At 39.4% G+C, this 21,327-nt stretch overlaps 1 protein-coding gene across 2 annotated transcripts in view; it reads right to left on the reverse strand.

Annotated features, from left to right (window-relative positions):
- Positions 1–241: 241 nt before the first annotated feature.
- RC3H2 (ring finger and CCCH-type domains 2) overlaps positions 242–21,327 on the reverse strand; it is a 37,448-nt gene continuing 16,362 nt past the window's right edge. Inside the window, exons 9-21 of one of the 2 annotated variants that reach the window (XM_019510861.1) lie at positions 17,734–17,846; positions 16,874–17,182; positions 15,556–15,770; positions 14,109–14,536; positions 13,489–13,659; positions 12,056–12,211; positions 9,850–10,063; positions 9,603–9,687; positions 9,024–9,105; positions 8,449–8,583; positions 7,630–7,737; positions 5,813–5,961; positions 242–5,199 (exon numbers count right to left, since the gene is read on the reverse strand). In XM_019510861.1, the coding sequence (XP_019366406.1) occupies positions 5,001–5,199; positions 5,813–5,961; positions 7,630–7,737; positions 8,449–8,583; positions 9,024–9,105; positions 9,603–9,687; positions 9,850–10,063; positions 12,056–12,211; positions 13,489–13,659; positions 14,109–14,536; positions 15,556–15,770; positions 16,874–17,182; positions 17,734–17,846 (2,364 nt within the window). In that variant the 3' untranslated portion in view covers positions 242–5,000. The remainder of the gene's footprint in view (positions 5,200–5,812; positions 5,962–7,629; positions 7,738–8,448; positions 8,584–9,023; positions 9,106–9,602; positions 9,688–9,849; positions 10,064–12,055; positions 12,212–13,488; positions 13,660–14,108; positions 14,537–15,555; positions 15,771–16,873; positions 17,183–17,733; positions 17,847–21,327) is intronic. The other variant, XM_019510863.1, reaches the window with a different exon arrangement.

Below are 21,327 nucleotides of genomic sequence, written 5' to 3' on the forward strand. Positions count from 1 at the left end.
CTCCCCCTTTCCCACCCCCCCTACAGACCCTGTGGTCTAGCTTCCCCGCTGAATCCTATTCCTATCACACAAAGGGAAACATTACCATTTGGAAATTCAAACCCGAAGGAAACGGAATAGAATTTATTCCCCCCCCATATATCCCCATTTCATTTTACAGATTTTAAATTATAGTTTTAAATAGAAGCTGAGAATGCGCCATAAAAATGAGCATTAAATCCATCGTAGCGATGGTGCCTGCTTTATACATGATGGGTGTACACCATCGTTTATTTCATTTACATTTCAATCGAACAATAGATTTGCAAAGAAAATGTCTAATACAGACGTAAAAATATTCACACTAGAGCTTCACAATCGGTTGTACAATTGACAAACAGGCCTCTTTTCCCAAACTTTCCAGCTAAGCAAATTTATAAAATGTAATCAATGCAACAAGAAAAAAAATAACATTTTTCTTTAACTTCCAGGGAAAAGAATATGCAGTAAACAGTATAAATGCAGACAGCAGATGCTGCAAGCTAACCACAATACTTCTGAGTGGCTGTACAGTGGGTATGTGCAGTACAAATAAAAGCCACATGTGTTGTATCACAACTACAGTATAATGTACTTGTTTGCCCAGCTAAGAAAATGCATGCATTTTCATGCCTCGGATTAACTGAGACCTACTCTGGATAAATTGATGGGATATGTGCAAATGACCTTGGCTTTTGGCAGTAATAAATGCAGCCAGGCTCTGTATAATTTCAAACTCTGTTAAACATGAACTGCTGATGAAGAGCTTCAGGGATAATCTTCCTTGAATAAAAAGTTGTCGCTCAAGTATTGGGAATTTTGATCATTTTTGCTTTATTTAGTTTTGTCATTGACACCTGGGGGTCACAAGTTCTCAGTGCATTCCCTTGCCAGCAAAAAGATGCACAGTGACCACTAGTGTCAAAGAGACAGCTGTCCATTTATACTGGAAAAAAGTGGGTCCTTTCAAGAGCACATTGACTGTGCTCTGCTCGCAGAAGAGGTCCCTACATTAGAGGGATTTCCTAACAAAAAGATTCAAACTAAACTATCAGTAATGGACTTTATGTACTGTATATCAATTTCTCATTTGGTTATGCTGTCAAATAGACTGTTTTATTTATTTTGTAACAGATTTGTAATGATGAAAAATATCTGTTCACAAACATGATCAAGATGCTGCTGTGTTTAAGGTTTATTTACAGCAGTGGTTAGAATTTGACAATTTGTACTTTAAAAAGAAAAACAGGCGCTACTGGACTGTTCTGGGTTTTGATAAAGGATTTTTAAACATTCCTTCCCCAGCTTTTTCTGACCATTGTGTGTTATTTATTTTGTACCTCACTAAGCCCAGTGCACTAACACACAAGAACAGCATTCAGCTCTTGAGCATAAGATTAAATTAAAACTTCAAGTCTGTTAACAAAGCACTAAATTTTTGGAATTAGATTTGTATAAAGAGCAACTGAGAGCTTATTTAACACAATCAGCTGTGTACAACTGCTTTCCTTATCCTGTGTCATACTTTAGTGCCACTATATATAACCTATCAAGAACCAATGCCAGTTTGCTTTGCAAAGAGTCTAACCTTTCCTTTGAAGGGTCTAGTATACATTCTAAAATGCAAAATCTGCATGAACACTAAGATTAAATTCCTTGTTACCCGATTACAGGAACAAAATTTCAGCAGCAGAGCAATCAGTCTGCTATAATCTATTTTCTTAAGAATGTACAGATTATTACTTTCTCACACAAGCATGACATATTGACACTATCATTAATCTTTAATTTAAGCCCCATGTGGAAAATTAGGCAAAACAAGGAATGAATCCAGGTTGTGAGGCAACACAATTGAACTTAGATATCGATACAATTTCTGTATCCCTGGCATGTGATATCCCTGCTGTACCTCTACAGGAAAAAAAGATGCTTGTCTGAGCAATGCAAAAAAGCCACTCTCTTCTCCCCAGTCTTCTATGGGCCTTTTTCTGACAGCATAATAAATTAGGCCAAAAAAATAAATGGGAGATACTATGGCCACACATGAAGATTAGTCACTATTTTCATGTCAGAAAATTAGCCCTTCCATTGCCCAAAGGCACCTGATTTGCAACAATACGTACAAACACATACTAGTTTGTGTGGGGTCAAGGGATGAAACTTTACCAAAAACGGAAAGCCAAAACTAGATTCCCAACCGTAGCTTCTTTGGGTCACGGCACTGGAAGGCAGTTTCATGGCAAGGTCACATAAGCAGTGTTAAAATTGTATGACAATGTTGGCACGCTATTAAAAACCCCACACAATTCTGTCTGCCATTCCAGATATCAAAGATTCAACACAAACTAGCCTCAGCCCAGAACTGACTTCTTTTCATATGAAGTATGTGGTCTTTCTAGAAAGCTACTGTATCATGGGACCTCCTGCTGCAGACAAGCCTATATAAATATGGTTGCTCTTAAGACATGCCAATAAGGTTGGCAAGAATATGTTAGACTGATGTAATTTTACTGGACAAACAGACAAATGTGTGTAAGCAGCTTATCCCAATCCCCCTCCAGCAGAGCACAACCAAGTTTTAAAAGTTGCAATTTTAAAATTAAAAAGTTAAGGTAAATACACAAGATCAATTTATGTAGTATATATTCACCCTCAGATCATGCTGAAGATGTTCTGTGGAGTTCTGGTGCACAGAGGGCTCTTTCCCTGAGGGCGAATAAGGACTTCTCAAACCTTTATAGTTTCTCTATTTTTGTAACAAAATAGCAATTTAAAATTTAAAAATCTTTTTAAAAAAATTACATCACCTTCAACATGGAAGATCTCACTGTTTAAATATCCATGAAATAGACATACTGGTTTGCATATCTTTTTTCTTTTTTTTGGAATTACATACAGCAAATAAAAGTATTTTGGAAGCGTTTAAAAAGTAATATAAATTCATATTTACAGAATGGTTTTGATAGAAAATATACAACAATCATATTCATGTCTAACATTCTATGTTAATTTGCAACATCAACAGGAAATAAGTTAAGGTGACAAAGATGGTCTTATTCTCATGCCTAATCATCTCAAGTTGCAAAGTGAAACAAAGTATCAGTCTCAGTAGAGCTGAGGTGGCACTGGCTATGGGGAAGATACAATAATAGCCTAAGGAAATTAAGAAAAGGCTACTTCACCATTATTTCTACAAACATCTCTTTACATTTAGTATTAAATAAATGTGTAAGATCTTCCATACTGATACCAGAATATCAAAACTAACCCTTGGGTTTTCAGGTATATTTACAACATAATTATTTCATGGACATGTTCATTAAGAGAGATATCTAACACCAATATTTACGTAGTCTAATCAACATCCCTCAGGGAAATGCTAACCCCCACCCCCCAGAAACGTGCACAAAACAGTTATCAAAATGTTATCTGACACATATCTGTGATTTTTGTAAAATAACAACTCAGACGACCAGTAACATGATCCTCTTTAAGCATTTTGCTAGCAGGAAAAGCCCTTACGTACAGTACACCTGGTGAAAAGTCAGCTTGGCTTAAAATATTCCAGTACAATTTTCAGAGTAAACAACTTCACAGAAGTTAATAAAAAACATAAAAAATGTAAAACTTGTCAGAAAGAAATAGAAGAGTACAAACAATAGGATATTAATCACCAGGAGAGAGGGTCTTGCTTTCATTTCTAAAAGGGTGACTGAATTTTTAAATGTCAGAGAAGAAATTATGCCCAGAGCTCTAGGTTGTCTGTGTTTATGAATATCTATATTAGTTGACATAATAGGATTTTCAGTCACAGCAGGGCACAAATTCATGTATTTTTCAGTATTTCTGAAGGTCAGATAATGCTATACTATTTTATTTTCAAGGCCTTTTGAAAATAAATGGATAATGAACAAGCAAAACTAAACCTGAATAAAAAGTTATGATTAACAGTATTTAAAAAGACAATGTAATGAGTGTCTAAAACCTCACTATTTAGTTTAAATAAAAAAAAAATAGCAATACCATCTTGTTAGTCAGTGCAAACACTACGTACAGGGTTTTCACAGGAAAGCCAAGAGCACCTGATACTTTTTCCATGTCATCTGGATTCTGTAAAAGCAGGTGAAGGATTACATTTAAAAAACAAAACAAAATTAAACAAAACCTACACTGTCAAATTAGTGCATAATCTGTCAATATGGTTAAAAAGAGTTCTGCATATAATTTGGAGAAATCAATACCTAGTACATTAGCTGAAGGACTTAGGCACTTGGTTTACTTATATTTATCTTTACTTGGACAAGTAGCCTGTGTATAAATATCAATACTACTAAAGCAGAAATGAGAAAACACGAACAATAAGAAATAAAAAGTTGCAACAGAGCACTGCATCACAGTCCTGCATATAATGCAGTAGTGCAAAGCTAAAGTGTGTTAACCCTGTAAAAATCTAGATTACAAATCCCTATTTCTCACTCTTCAAGCAGGAAACAATATTCCATGCAAAGTTCCACACCTCAAGAAAAAGCAGCTGCAACAAGATGCAAGTTCCTCTTTCATAAAACAAAACAGAGACAAATAAGTTAGTTTTACTTTCACTAGATGTATCACTGTAGGATCCTGCTAGTTTAAATAACTGAGTTGTTAATTTTCTACATAAGCCATTTTAAACAAGAATGGCTCAGTTACTGCACCAGATTGCTACAAACTCATAAAAAGCTGCTTTAAGCTTAAGTAAAACAATGTCCAGATTCCATTCATTTGTGGAAAGTGAACGCCTTATCCTAGTAAAGTAAGTTTATTTTTCAGAATGCTAATGCGAGAGGGGCTTGAAGTATCAAAGAGTCCACAGGAAATGGATGACCCCAATATTATTTTTTTTAAAAAAAATATACATTATATAATATATATTATATATATATATAAAAAGCTAGTGTAAATGCTTCCATGGCGTGGTCACAAGCTGGAAAGATGAATGAGTTTCAGCTGTTAACCATCTTGCCATTCACAGCTGGCTTTAAAAAGTTGTTTTTATCCTCAGACATAATGTGAGCAGTTTTCAAAATGAGGCTGCCAACACTGACTGATGTGCTGATGGGCAGGCAGCTTGCACTGCTAACAGATGCTGTGATGGGCTGACTGAAGCAAGAAGTTACGGGCAGGATTGCTTTCTGCTCCTCCCTGAGGGGAAAAACAAGTTATACAAATATTCAACTTCATGCAGAAACAGTAGTAAATAAACTGTGGGTGTTAAATATGGTAAACACTGAAAATAAATGGCATCTAGTGACAGAAGCAGAACGTGTTACTATGGAAGAATGTCCTCACAAAGTGACATGTAGATCATTTCATTTTCAAAGGCCAAATTAAGCTGTTAAAATAGTCTAGAATAGATCATTGCAGCAATGTATTTTAAATGTTCTTGGTACTAAAATGAATGCTAGTTAAAGCTTAATGCTAACCCTGTTGAGACTAGTTTTTCTAAACTCTGGTAAGTATAAAAAGAAGTTTGTTTTTACTGTATTTTGGGAACACATGAAAAATACTGGTTTTGGTAATTATGACTGCTTCCTTAGATAGCCAGAATGCATTAAAGTGCATAAAAACAATGTAACAATTTCTGTGGTTTTCAAACTGATGGACCAAACTTTTCTATTTTCTGTTTTAACACTCCCTCCCACTTTATCATGCACACATAATGCAGATGTTTCAAAAGGCGAGAGAGAGTAAGTGGTTCCTCTTTACATTCTCATGTCATTAACTATTCTGATGCTGCTGTTTCTCTAACACTCACAGAATCACAAGGTCTTCACCTAAACTTTGTCTCTTCTGCTCCAAAGGTTCCTTTTGGCGCTGCTTTAGTGAATGACCGTTCTCTACAGTTGTCCCATTGAGCAGCTGATCCTCTTGTGAACTGATACCTAGCTGTATGTCCAGGATCTCCTAAGGAAAGATGGCAGAATTCTCCATCAATACTGTCACTACCTGCTTTGGTAGAACAACTTATTTTATGTAGTGATTCTGGATCTCTTCTCTTTGCAAGGCTTTTTTATTTGTTTTGATTTCATATAAAATAATCGACTATTGTGTACACTAGATACCTTTTAACAAAATTTTTAAATGATCCCATTTACATTTACAGTTAATCCCCAACAAAACTTAACCCCAATTCAAAAAAGAAGAGCTCTGCCCAGACATCCTCCCCACCTAGCATGCATCATCATCAGGCCTCAAAAGCTCAGAGTCAAGGTCTTTTAGCAAGCCTTGAACTTAAACAAGCCCAGGCTATTCCAAAATGTGGACGCTGACTCCACAGAAGTGAACTCTTTCCTCACAGAGAAAATTTTCCTGGCAGCCTCTCCTGAAAATACTGAGCACGATCACTAATCATAACTAATCAGCAAAGAATGATGAAAGGCTCAGACTAGCCCACTACCTGTAGTTCTCTTCTTGCCACAAATCACCATTTGCATCTGGAAGCGGTACTGATAAACTGCCTAGAAGTCCATGACATCCTGCTATCCCAGGCAGGCCAAACACATTACTATACCTGGTTTCTATGTTAGTGTTTATGGGGTACTGTGTGGGCACATAGCATTTCTGTATGTTAAGAAAATGTCCCCTGAATCAGAACTTTACAGCTCAAATCAGATGAACAACTAAGGGGAAAACAATTACTAAAGAAAAATGGTGATAAAGGGCAGTAATGATGTGGAGGTCAGTGGCAAAAGAAAGAAATAGGTTTTAGGGTAACAAATGGGACAGGTGGTTAGTGAAAAATGAAGAGCTGTTCTCAACACGAGGGAAAGCAAACAAAGCACAAAGCTGAGAGTAGAAGTAGTAAAATCTACATTCTTCCTCAAATAGTTCTTTCCTCTGCATTATTCCTCCTGGAAATAAGCTTCACTCTCATGGTTTGCCAATAAAACTCAACGTAATTACAGTTCACAGGAACTCAGTACCATACATAACGAGTGAAAGCAAAAACAAAGGCATGGAAACTGGAAGAACCAGCATGTGTTATCCAATTCCTTAGTGATAGGGATCACTATTCCTTTAGAACATACGATTGCTTAAAAGAAAGACTATAAACCTTTTGTGTGGTATGAAACAAGAACATTGGAACACTGTGTGACTTTTCAGAAGTGAAGGAAATGTTTAAGGAGAAAGATTTGTGTCAAGAAGCCAAATATGAAAGAAAAAGAGAAGGTGGAGACAACAGGAATAATACAGAGGGAAATGACAGGTGTCTTTATCATTAGAAACTAGTCAATTAAAAGTGTCCTTTAAATGACCCTGTTTTAATATAAATGTTACTACATTTAAAGTCTATCTAGTGATTACATATTGGGAAAATGCAATTATTTCTGATACATAATAGCTACCAAAAAGAAAAGAAAAGAAATTTTGCCACTAGAGAATGTTCATAATCCCAGAGCAGTAGAAAGGTGGGGACAAATTTCTCTGATGAAACGGTGCCAAAAGAAGATACCCAAACCAATTTCTTATTAAAAAGTCCTTCACTTTACAAGGTCAAGCTTCTAAAAATAGCAGAACAACTAGTGGAAAGAACCCTGTGCCCATTTCAAACATGTAGCTCTTTTACATTACCTCTATTTGTTCACCCTGTCCATCAGGTTCGTCAGTATCAAGGGCTGAAAGCTCTAATTCAATGTCTCGATCTGGCTTTGTATCTGCACCGTCTTCAGTATAGTCACTCTGCCAAAACATTTAAAAAGTGCACAATGTAAACATTAAAGCAATGTTCACCTGCTGTATACACGGCTCAAGAATTCAAGTGAAGGTGGAAGGTACTGTTATAATCCAGATTCCTGAGATGTGGGAGAAGGGTGGGGTAGGAGAAGATGGGAGAACCACTTGGATACCAACAGTATCCTTGGAAATAGAGAGGATCCTGCTTACACTCCGAGTGATGTAATGAAGAGAAGAATGTGGATGTTGGAAAGTAATCTACACAGCTCACTGGTTGAGGTACTGAATTTATATTGCCCACAACTGGAGCAATGAGCAGAGATTGTGCAGAGACTGTATGGTCAGATCCTACACAAATCACTTCCTTGTCACTGCGTAAATGTTTGGAGCACTGATGGATGGTGACTCTTTCCCTCTTCCATGTCCAGGTTATCTATATATTCCAGTTATCTATAGAAAGAGCATCTATGTCCCCATGTATCTACAATTGCACGATAAAGCAGAACTCATTCCTATTAATTTCCTCCATTATTAAGCTCCTGTTTAACAAGAGGCAGCATAACAAATACATCTACTCGCTCTCAGAGAGGTAACCATTTGCAGTTGTAACAAATTCTTTGAACAGAACAGGTTATAAATATATTAAACTTTAACTTTTCCAAGCAAATGCCCCAAAACCTCAATTGTCTGTTTCATCCCAGTCACCCTTTTCTTTACCTCACCATTCCTCAAATCAATTTCCTTGCTTAAAAGATTTAAGGTAAGGCGACTGCCTTCATCTAGAGAACTCCACTTCTGTTGCATGGCTAGCGCATTAGCCTCCCTCTGAAGTAACAATGAATTACTTTTGGCCTGTGGAGAAAAACATAAACTACATGTACAAGCTACATATAAATCTTGTATTGTCAGACTGCTAAACAAGCCTCCCCACATACACAGCAGTTCTCTCTCTAAGCAATTCAGTATGCTCATCACCCACAAAATACTGCTCCACACTGGGGAAAAGCACTCTCTCTTCTCTGATCACAGGGACTGAACTTTTGCTAGGTGCCAGCAGAGGCACTTAGCTGGCATAGTGCTTTCTATCCGAACTGACCCTACTGAAATCAATAGGATTGCTCATGTTACTAAGCCTACACCTGGTATGGTATATAGGACCAGGCCCTAGCTCACCCTCTCTTATTAATCACTTAGCAATTGTAACATTTAATTTTCTAAAGCACAGTAAGATACAAGTCATAGGAAAGACTTTATATTGAATAAAGTTTTATGCATGGTGTAAATGGTCTTACCTGCTGTAGTTCAATACTCAGTAAATCTCCAGTGCTGGAATGCTTTCTGTGACCAGATAAATCTGTCACTATGAACCTATCCCTTAAAACATAAAGGGAGGCATTATTCTCAGATACAGCAAAATGTACATTTCCTTTCATCATTAACCCCTCAGACTTTGTTTTCTAACCATCCTATGCTTTTGGATAAAAGTGGTGTGCATCAAATAATACTTAACTCTTTTCCAACATCCCTTAGTCATGCCTTGCAACACACCTCTGAGGAAAGCAAGTATAGGGACACAAAGACAGAGAGGTTATGGAAATGGCTTAAGGACACTGATGAGCTAATATCACAGCTGACAGTACAACTCAAAAGTGCCTGATTCCCAGTCCTTTGATTAGGCCATTCCAGCTTGTTACTTCTACTAACGAGGTTTTAATGGCTAACTCATTTTAGCCTCTTTCTTCTGAAGCATAAGGCCACGAATGTAAAGCATTTGCTACTTTTAAAAATAAGTGTGTCTATTCAAGTCTCAGATATTTTTTCCACATGCCTGGAATGTTTAGAGTAACTAAATTGCCAAACAAAGTTCATACCGTTCTATATAGCGCGCTGATGAAGTGGAATCTGAGCCATAAGAACTCCATCTTGAATCAACAGCATTGACATATGGGACATAATCTATAACAAATTAACGTATAATTTAGTGTCTTCCTAGTTCTCATCACAGAATATGCATACACTGTAGTTCTGTGCATGCGCAGAGTTATCAGTAAGTCATAAAAATTATCCGAATGCTTTGGGGGCACCTGCTGTGGTAGTAACAACAAACATTTACTATACCTGATACACTTATGGGCTTAGTAGCACTTCCTTGGGAAGCAGTGGCTTGAATAGGGTCTGTTGTGTGATAACCTGTGCGAGATGATCTGGAGATTGCACCCCACTTGGAGATGATCGGTCCATCGCTAAAGGGAATGATGGGATCTTCTTCTTTTGCCCTTCTTTGAGTTTCAAACAAATGCACTCTCCTTTTAACATCTCCACTGTCCAAATCCTACAAGTTGAGGAGAGAGGGAAAAGGAATGCAAGGGACTGAATTTCCATTCAATCTGTCAGCTAATTCAGAAGGCCATGGTTATCAAAATAACCACTGCTGAACATGACTGCTCCTACAACTAGCAAGCTGGGAAGATACATAGCAACTTACATAATGGATTTTCAGTAGCTAACTGTCCATCAGAGAGCAACTGACAGTGAAGCAGGGCATATGGGGGAAAGGGTTTGCATATGAAAGGAAACTATAGTTTTGAAATATATATTGCTATCTATACATCTGTGTCTGTCTCTCTCTCTAGATAGATATCTGCCTATATCTAGATATAGATATACATAGATATCTATATCTATATAGATATACACACCGTATATATAGATGCGTACACACACACACACACATATCCGTATCTGTATATAGATATTGATATATATTTTAAAACTATAATTTCCTCTCATTGGGCACGTCTACACAAGACATACTGTGGACTAGCTTGTTACTACTCTGCAGTAGCCTCACTGGGCACAAACTGCGACTTGACACTACTACGCAGCAGTAACGAGATACTGAGCAGTAAGTGTCACTAGGCAACTGTGCTGGGATGCTACTGTGCAGTAACACTGGTTACTGCGCAGTCATTTAGTACTTGGTTATGCAAGTATTAAATGACTGCGCAGTAACAACTACACAGTAGGCGGCTCATGTAGATGTGCCCCTTGTGTAGAATATCTTCAAAATGCCATCCCTGCATGTTGCTCCAATATTCTTTCAAGCAGTTCTAGAACTGGAAGAAGGAAGGGTGGAGCTGGCAGAGATGCAGTTACCCTGGTGGTGGGGAATGTGCTAGCAGAGACCTCCCTGGATCGTACCAGAACAGAAAACAAATGCAGAGAAAAGCTTATTTATCAAAAACAAGGTCATCTCCCCTGCTATGTGGCAACTTGTTTTTATTCCGCAGTTTATTCAAGCCTCAGTAAATTTTGTGTACTCAGCTTCAGTCAGATAAAACAAGGTTATATTTTATTTTCATTCAGTTACGTTTCCCTACATTTTAAGTTGTTTATTTTATGAGGATATGTGCAACCCAATGACATTTTAACAGGCCCAGCCCTCCATTTTGGGAAACAACAGTAATGGAATAAAATGTTAGCTTTATGTAAGTGACCTATGTATGCACTGCAGGCAAGATTAACGTTCATGCAGGATATCCTAGTTCTACACAATGTGACGCAAGTTTTAGCCTTTTCATTTCTTCTCTACTGAAGTTCAGAATAAAGATTCTCTAAAATAGGGATAAACAAGCAATAGATCTAGTTAAACACCAAAAAAAAAAAGAAGAGTTTATTTCAGCAGTATGGACTATTTTGCTTAAAACTATCAGGAACCTTATTTATCCAGTGGAAACATCTGTCCTAAATTGAATATCTTGCCCACATTATTCTGGCAAGTCTGCTATACAAAAGTATCCAGACACTATTACACTATTTAGATAGCTCTGAAATTGGAAGCATTGTGTGTTTACTGGTAGAAGAAGAAACCACTGAGTGCAGTCAGATTTTATAAAATCTTCTTATTTATATGGCATCATGCTCGTCAATTCTTTCATTTTAATAAAAGAAGTCTCAAGAACAGGAGTCCTGATTTACTGAATTATAAACTGCTACATTCTTTATTAATTTGCAAATCAGGTATTGAAAAAGTTGTGGCCAACACAAAGCTTTATTTAAACTGATTTCCCAGAGAAATAATTTCTCTTAAGCCTAAAAGCATTAATTATTCAAAACACTGCATGTTTATTTCACTAAGAGGAAAGTCTGTATACATAGCTGGGGGAAACTATTCTAAACAGTTTAAAATAAGTTGAACTAATTTGACCTCCATTCATAGTATTTCAGTTTGTCAACATTTTTGATTGACAAAAACCTGGCAATCAAACACAAAACACTTGCAGCAAGTCCTATCAAAAAGAAGAAACTTGCAAAACAGCCATACCATTAACACAGTATTTGAATTGGCGATTACATCCTTGGGCTCTGAATCGATAGCATTTATGCAGGAGCCAATAGTGCCACAGGACCAGGGTGAGTAGTGGGAAAGATGGTCTTCTTCAAATTTAGTACCACTCAAGTCAGTAACACTCTCTGAAAACTTTGGAAAAGGAAAATAAAACAGAGGGAACTCAGCTTTGAAATGTTCATACAGGAAAAAAGAGGGTTCGGGGTTCTGCTACTAACAATTAAATCAAATCTCTTTAGGTAGTTTAAAGACTTACCTACCCTAGGGGTTTACATCAGTTTTAGCCATCAGTGACCAGCCACTGGTGCAGCTGCACCAAATCTCCATTGTGGACTGGGTAAACCAGTCTAAGCCACATTGTACTCCAGTGCTGTGTATTGCTTTTGCACAAGACTAAACTTTGTCAGGGTAAGTTTTGCCCACCAAAGCCACCGGATGAAACTAGTGGTGTTATATTAATGGCTAGTTTTCAGTGGTTGTAGCTGTAGTAAATCTTCAAAATAGAGCTTGAGCAAAATCCAGTTTTTTCCTTTGGTAAAGTATGTAAAGCAAATATTGGTAGAAATAAAACTCTTAATCTCCTGTTTGAATAAAGGCTAACCAGATCTGTGACCATCCTTACCCCTTAAAACATGTATTTATTATGACTAGGCTTAAAAAGTCATTTAATATTATATACTTTAAGCTGCTTTTAGATTCTGTGCATTTTCTTACATGTATAGAAAAGAAATACTCCAAGATTACTTTAGTCTTTATATCACAAATTCTTATACATTTATTTCCTAAACCGTTTCCCATTTTGCCACAATTGTATCACATATCTAGACAATATTTTACCAGGGCCTTATGCACCTTTTCATTTTAATATACACATTTTTGAGGACTCTGGCAACATATGCGACATGATTAAATCTGCATCATGTTTTAACGCATTAAGAATAAGACTACAAAACAGGGGTGTTCTTAATAGAAATGCATGCATTGTGCTTGACACAGAAACCTGAAGGTTCATAAAAGGAAGAAGCTCTTATCACATTTAATTACAAAATTGGCGTTTGTGAGCCTTCTGTTGGATGATTTGTGATTCTAACTAAATGTAAGTTCACTGTGAGGCTCTATACTAGGTTCTGGGCTATGATACAACAGTCTGAACGAAAAGTTAACATAATTCAATACTACTAAATTACCTTTATATTACCCTACTTAAAACAGTTGTTTCCTTTTTTTTGATTTCTCAGTGCATCAGCTTAATACCTCCATCAGGAGATATGCCCCTGCATTTGCAGGAAAAGGAACTCGATTCTAATAGAATTAAAGGTGATGAATGGAACATCCCTATTGCTTAAGTGTAACAAGTTAGTTTATTAAATTAGGAAGGACAAGTACCACAAACTCCTTGGGTTTCTCACCTCTGTGCTGAAGTCCACATTGAAGAGAGGAGAAGGTGGTGTTGGAGATGTTGCTGCCATAGGAAGCGTTGATGATACAAGAGGGGTTTTCTGTGTGTGGTATTGTGCCCATTGCTCTGGCTTTCGTCGTAACTGATCATCATAACTGGTCTTCAAGTGACCACAAGGCTCCTAGACCAAATAATAAATTAAAATTCAATCAGCAGGAAGGAATTAATGCATGAATGTTCAGCAGATTTGAGTTTCTCCTGATCTCTTAGCTGTCAGCACAAGTAAAAAGGCATAAAAATAGGTATGGGGCAAGAATGGGGAATGGCAAGAATTACAGCAGGGTGTTATAAGCATTCAGTGCAGGGGGGCAATTTCCAGGTTTAATTATGGTCTGTGGATTATGGGATACATTCAGGACTCCATTCTCCCCTCATTCCCTGGTGATTTTCCACTGATGATCCCTGAGACACTTGTAGAGACAAGAGGAGAAGCTGTTCTTTTACGCAGTAAGTCAGTAACATGGGTTAAACCCAAGGCATGAAAACAGTTCTGGGATACTTATGCTATTAGATTTCTGACATGCCTTTTAACGCCACACTTACAACCTTTTCTTTTCCCCTCTCACTTACCCTTGGTAAAGGCACAGTCCTTTGCTCATTTGGAGGTTGGCAAGCCACAGAGTAATACCCATCCAAAGAGTTATATCTCTCACGCAATGATGTCTGATAAACAGATGAGTGCATCACATCCATCGGAGGTAAAGAATTGCTCCTAATAATATCATCTCTTGGGTACATCTGTGGACGCCAGATACGCCTGCTGTCATACACTGGGGCATACATTCCAGAAGGGACAGGAGGAACTGGTCCATACGGCTGCGGAGGAGGAGGTTGGTAAGGAGAATTCAGTCGATCTCGAGGGGGAAATGTACTGTAATGATCGGCATATGGCACGGAAGCAGGTGGGAGGGAGGATTCTGGAACGTTATTGGACCTCACAAAGCGAGGAACACAGGGAGCCACACCAGCTGGTACTGTTGGAGGTGGTGCGTAGTATCCTTGAAAATTGAGAAAGGCATATTTAATGTGGTCTCACATGACCTAGAATTTTAAGCAGTTCTAAAAATGTAAGTAGCACTCAAATCTGGCTTCAGATCCAAGTGTCTTGTTTCTATACACCCATTTTAATCCTGTCACTATTCTGTGGATGTACAGTGCATGCGTAAGAACACAGTGTCTACAGAAGCAGAGCTGACAATTTGGCAGTGTTTTCACCCAGCTGGGAGTAGGTGGCAGACAAGCTTTACATTCCTCCATGCTGTGATACTTTTAAGAACCTTACCAGGACAGGTGGTACTTTTGCTCTCCCTCTCCATACTGAACCCACATGTATATACATTAGCTGGATACATACCGTAAGAAGCCTAACAGCATACACTGAAATGTGTTAATATAGAAAAACATTTTAGGTTTAAGGCAGTGATGCTCACTCTGTTGGCCCCATTACCATTACATTCTGTTTTTCTCCTTACTAAGGAATTGAAAAGCTTAGTACTTAGGCTCTGTTTGAATGGATACCTAAAGGACACTTAGTACTGTACCATTAGAAGGATATGAAGGAACTCAAGTATTCACTTACCCTGACCCAGGAAGGTGATTTGCCCAGGCAATAGGAAAAACAATTACAACAATTTGGTGCCTTCTTTCTGCACCTTGGGATATTACTTCAGTTACCTTTAATCAGACTTGTAGAGAGCAAATCTGATTAAAGGTAACTGAGTACTAAGGGACAGAAGGGAATGGGAGACCATGAAATCTGAACTGTTTTAGCTGTTGAGACATGCAATTCCCACAACACATGGCGGGCACAGATAAGAACTACAATGCCAGAACAGACTATTGGCCCACCCACTCTTAGCAGTAAAAGGGATTATTGTCCCATTAAGAAAAAACAGATTCAGCTGAGAACTTCAAAAATAACCCAAATCATTCCAGCCTGAAGTCTGTTTAAACACATGTCCAAGCATGTCCATGCAAAAGTGAAGGATTGGCCACAGAACAACTCTATGTTACTCACCCGTCTGTGGGTACTGCGGAACTTCATAGGACATCTGGGCACGTGGATCTTGAAAATACTGAACATTATCAGAATGTGCAGGATAGACCGGTACTCTGGGTACAAATGGGCTGGATTTTGGAGGCACAGAATTCATCTCTGTTCCAATATTAGGAGGACCAGCTGAGGTAGCTGCTGCCTGGCTTACAGGAGTCTTGGGTGGAGAGCCAATTTTACTGAAACAGATTGCAAAAGAATTATCAAACTCATCTCCCATTATTTCACTCAGTCAGCTGCAAATCACAATGCAATATGCTTCAGTATTACAAGGTGTTTCCTATGAAACTCTTATTGAATTTCATTATTTTTCACAGCCAGTACACTGACTTTCTTCTCAAGGTAACATCATGCACTCATAAGCTGATCTAACCCTTTTGGTATGTACTTACAGCTCAGATACCATCACTGAAAAGAAACAGTTATAAGCATGTTCTGGTAATGACCGAGAGGTGCTGAAATGTTCGCTGCAGGCTGAGTGCTGTCTGAAGAACTGTCCAAACAGCTTTAAAGTCAGATATCTGGAAAACCTTCATGACTCCAAAGAAACACTTTTGATATTTGGAAATCCAACAACTATTATGCACTACTGTATCATAAAGAATTGTCAAATTCTGTATGCAATTATTTTTTTCCTAAACTGAACAACCCAATGGAACATTAAATATGAGGCTGAAACATGGGTGAGCAGAAGGGATGTGGAGGGATGGATACTGCCATTTTACACATGATACACAAGTTGATCTAAAACATGCCCTAAACTTAAAGCATCAATGCTGGCATGTGAAGCTTGGGTCCAGAGACTTTTAGAAAACAAAATGACATTGCCATTGCTATAGCAAACCTTGCACAATTATACAACAAGTGAGTATCTCCAATGCACCTCTCTTTCCCTCCCCCTAGTTAATACCACTCCCTGAATAAGCCCTTCTTCCTCAGCACAGCTCTGGCCTCCAGTAGGCACTGTTGTGCCCCTTGGAATATTACTGCTTGTGTTTCCACACAAGCTGTAGTAGATTTTTCAAAATGTACAGCTTGCATTTCGTGCATTAGTGAAAAACTGACTATTTTAGTCACGGAGAAAGGGGAAAAGAAGAAAACAATTTTCCTCAGTTCACGCGGAGAATGCAAAACAGAACCACAGTTCAGTATCCACTGCTCATGATCCACAAACATACCCGAAACCCTGTCAGTTATCTTCTACAAGTTGTGACTGGCAAAGTGCAAAACTGCTGCCATTAGTATATCAGAGCCAGTTATTTCAGCCTGCAGCAATACATACTTTTCAGATAATGATTCTGTAGGGGATCCAGAGACGTTGTGACCATTGGCTCCAGATTTCCCCCCTTTCTTGACATTCTCCAAAGATCTTAAGGAAGTGTCAGCACAGCGGGGAATCAATTGGGGAACACCACTTTCCAGACTTGCAATCCCATTAGTACTTGGCACCATCTTCCCTGTTGTTTCAGGGCTTCCTATGACAGAGATTACATTTCCTGTTGTGGTTGAAACAGTGCTGTTTACGCCAACTTTGTTTAGAAGAGGGAAGGTTCTCACTGTTGCACTGATTTTTTTGTTCCTTAAACGATACCTATATGGACAAAGACAGTTTGAAGAAGAGATTATGAACAAGGCTAATATTACAGCATGTGAAACTACTGCCCATGCTGAAGCTAAAATGGGGAGAAATAATTGCAAAATCAATATACACATCACTATCATGAAAGACCAACAGCTCCTCCAAGGGACATTTGGTTAATTTGGAAGTAGGTCTGTGCAAAAACAGTTTTACGAAGTTGCCCACTATGTAGCTGGTAAAAACAGGCAGACCTTTATTCCTCACTCAGTTAAAACCAATTGGTAGCACATCTGTAATGGATATGGAGATGGACCTTTTGCAGGTACCAGGCCTAGAGCCAATCTTATGTTGGAGCATTTTGCTTTTTCTGTGAAAGGAATTGAGCAAAGGGTAATGATAACAACTGCTTTACAGATGCTGCTAAATTTAAAAGCTCTAATTTTTAACCAGGTATCTTGCAATTCAAGGATCTCTCAAAATACACTCACAAAGGAAGTGACTTCCAAAATTTCATGGAAGTGGTTTTAATCTAACTGAAACAACAGCACCTTTTCCACACTTACTTTTCAAGCTCTTCCTGAGAGTGAGCAAATGTACAGTTAGTTCCTCGTGGACATCCCCCTTGCTGTCGCAGATCTCGGCACATACTTGTTTTATATTTGCTGTTTGGTTGTGGCTTAAAAATAGAAAAAAAAAATCACACTTAATACAGGTCAACGCAAGTAGGTTTTTGAAAAAAATCAAATACAAACACATACATATTATCATTTCTGTCTATCCTTTTTATCGCCTCTTTCAATGAGGAAGTCTCCAAAAGAAGGAATAAACACCCTTCAGCAAAATTGATCTTGGCATGTTTTCAGGACTGTCAGGCCTTCAACACAATGACCACTGTAACTGCAGCCTCATATGAACCACACATCCAAATTTGAGATATGTGACTGTTTTCTTAGAAAAGATCTGTTCAAGATGAGACCCTTTCCTACTTGAGTGTTCACAATCAAAAACTCTAGAGGAACATACTAGGAAAACTCTAGAGGAACATACTTGTGTCCAATTATTTTAATGCACTCTTCTAATGGTTTGGCAGCAATTAGGACAGACTTGCATTATCTAATTTAGGATATCAAGATAAAATTCCTACAGGGTCATTATATAGTAAGTTGTTTACTGTAACTCTCTGGTCCAGAGGGTAAAGAGACAATTCCGTTACCATTCACAGTTTCATAGTTAGTAGGGTCGGAAGGGACCTGAGCAGATCATCAAGTCCGACCTCCTGTCACGGCAGGAAAGAGTACTGGGGTCAAACAACCCCAGCAAGGTGACTGTCTAGCCTTGTCTTAAAGACCCCCAGGGTAGAAGCCAGCACCACTTTGTGTGGAAGTTGGTTCCAGATCCTAGCCGCCCTGACAGTGAAGTAGCGCCTCCTGATATCTAGCCTAAATCTACCCTCTGCCAGCTTGTGACCATTATTTCTAGTCACTCCTGGTAGTGCTCAGGGGAACAGGGACTCCCCAATGCCTGCTGGTCCCCTCTGACTAGTTTGTAACAGGCCACTAGATCCCCCCTCAGCCTTCTCTTGTGGAGGCTGAACAGGTTCAGGTCCCATAGTCTCTCCTCATAGGGCCTGCCCTGCTGCCCCCTGATCATGCGAGTGATTGTTCTTCCAAACAATTTTTGAATCAAAAGGCATACCTCCCTTCTTTGACTCGGAAATTGCCCCTAAGCTTCAAACTGAATTTGTATCCAGATCCTCTATGTACATATATTTAGGGAAAGATTTTTGGATCTGGGCATCCACATCTCCTAGGTGACTTCTAAAATCCCACTGTTATGTTGTATGTAATGTACACATGCTTCAATTACAGGGCTAAAACAAATCTGTGCCTGATATTTTTATTTGTTCCTCTTAAAATGTGCCTCAAACTAGATATGATACCCATGTGCCTAATGCAGTGGGTGGCCATTTGTGTGCAAAGGGAAACAGTATGCTCCCAAGTTAAGACAGCTTCAAACTGGATGTTCTAGGGGTCATGTGATGGAGAACAGGTTGGTCTGTATTTCCATTATTCTGGGAATGAGTGGCTTGCTTTTTTAGTTGTTCATTCTCGCAGAAAAGAGCTTGGAAGGCCTGTTATCTTACAGGCTATTATATCCTTGAAGGATGATATCCTTGGACCCAATGAACTACTGAGGTCCCTTCTGACCCTGAAAATCTATGAAATCCTTTTATAAATGCCACATAGATGTTAGAGTTGCCTTCTGTTCCTAGCCACTAGTCTATCCATCAAATCTCCATCAAAACACGAGGTTGGATGAGACTGCTTTGCTTGCATGTCTTTTGTCCAGGAACATGCTTGTGTGGCTGGTTCTAGCTAAGAAATGCAAATGATCCATAGTCAGCCAAGATAAACAATACAGATAAAAGGAATTTCTGAACACTCACTCAGTCCATGAGGCTTCCTGAATTCTCTTGAAGGCATATGGATATGCCCCTATGCTTGTCTTATTCATAGAGTTAAGAGTTAATCTGGAGGCCCTGAGCGTTGCTGAAGCTCTTTTAGACTTATAGATGGAAATCTACCTGCCCGTTGTGTCTAGTTGGATATACACCCATAAATTTATCATCAAAAGTCTGCTACCAACTGGGCTCTTTCAGTCTCTCTTAATCAGAGAAGTGTTCAAAAGGATTGGGGTTCTAATTTTGAACCTGAGGGAAAATACATTCTTTCCCTTCTGTTGCCTGTTTTTGCAACACAAGGTCCATGTGTAAGGTCTCACGCAGCACTTAATTTTTCTTAGCTTGAAGTACAGGTGTTTCCAAAAAGTCTGTTTCCTATTTATCAAGTTTGCTCTGGCCTAAAGAGCTAAGATTCCTTCCCAGATAGAGAAAGATCTTGTCAATTAAATTGCACTGGCTGCAGAAGGGAAGGCAAGGGGACCTAGCACACTACAGCTACCAACACTGGATCATGAGACAAGCGCAGGTGGCAGAGTGGCGAGATGATTTTTCATTTGTCATCAGACTTCTTTCATAGCCTAGTAACAGAAAATGGGGAAGTCCTTACGAACAGTAGCTTCTCAGCCACTCTTGGGCAATTTGGCAGCAGTGATTTCTGTGTCATAGTTTCATAGTTTTTAGGGTCGGAAGGGACCTGAGAAGATCATCTAGTCCGACCCCCTGCCATGGCAGGAAAGAGTATGGGGGTCAAACAACCCCAGCAAGTTGTTCATCTAACCTCTTCTTAAAAACCCCCAGGGTAGGAGCCTGCACCACCTCCCTTGGAAGTTGGTTCCAAACCCTAGCCGCCCTGACTGTGAAATAGTGCCTTCTGATGTCTAACCTAAACCTACCATCTGCTAGCTTGTGACCGTTGTTCCTGGTCACTCCTGGCAGTGCTTGGGGGAACAGTGACTCCCCCAATGTCTTCTGATCCCCCCTGACCAGTTTGTAACAGGGCACAAGATCCCCCCTCAGCCTTCTCTTATGAAGGCTGAACAGGTTCAGGTCCCGTAGTCTCTCCTCATAGGGCCTGCCCTGCAGTCCCCTGACCATGCAAGTGGCCCTCCTCTGGACCCTCTCCATGCTGTCCACATCCCTCTTGAAGTGCGACACCCAGAACTGGACACGGTACTCCAACTGTGGCCTGACCAGTGCCGCATAGAGGGGGAGGATCACCTCTCTGGACCTGCTCGAGATGCATCTGTGGATGCATGACAAGGTACAGCTGGCCTTCCTAACTGCCTCCCCACACTGCCGACCCATGTTCATCTTGGAGTCAATGATGACTCCAAGATCCTTTTCTGCCTCCGTGCTGACAAGAGGGGAGTTCCCCAACCTGTAGGTATGGTGCCAGTTGTTCCTCCCCAGGTGCATCACCTCGCACTTGTCTGTGTTGAAACCCATCCTATTCTCATCCGCTCACCCTTGTAACCTGTCTAGGTCCGACTGTAGCCTGCTTCTTCCTTCTAGTGCGCCCACGTCCCCCCACATCTTAGTGTCATCAGCAAATTTGAACAGGGTGCTTTTCACCCCCTCGTCCAAATCACTGATGAAGATGTTGAACAGTGCGGGCCCGAGGACCGAGCCCTGCGGAACCCCACTGCCCACGTCCTTCCAGGTTGAGAAGGACCCATCCACCATCACTGTCTGGGTG

Source organism: Gavialis gangeticus, unplaced genomic scaffold (genome assembly GCF_001723915.1).
Source record: "Gavialis gangeticus isolate Ggan-Ray unplaced genomic scaffold, GavGan_comp1, whole genome shotgun sequence".
NCBI lineage: Eukaryota > Metazoa > Chordata > Crocodylia > Gavialidae > Gavialis > Gavialis gangeticus.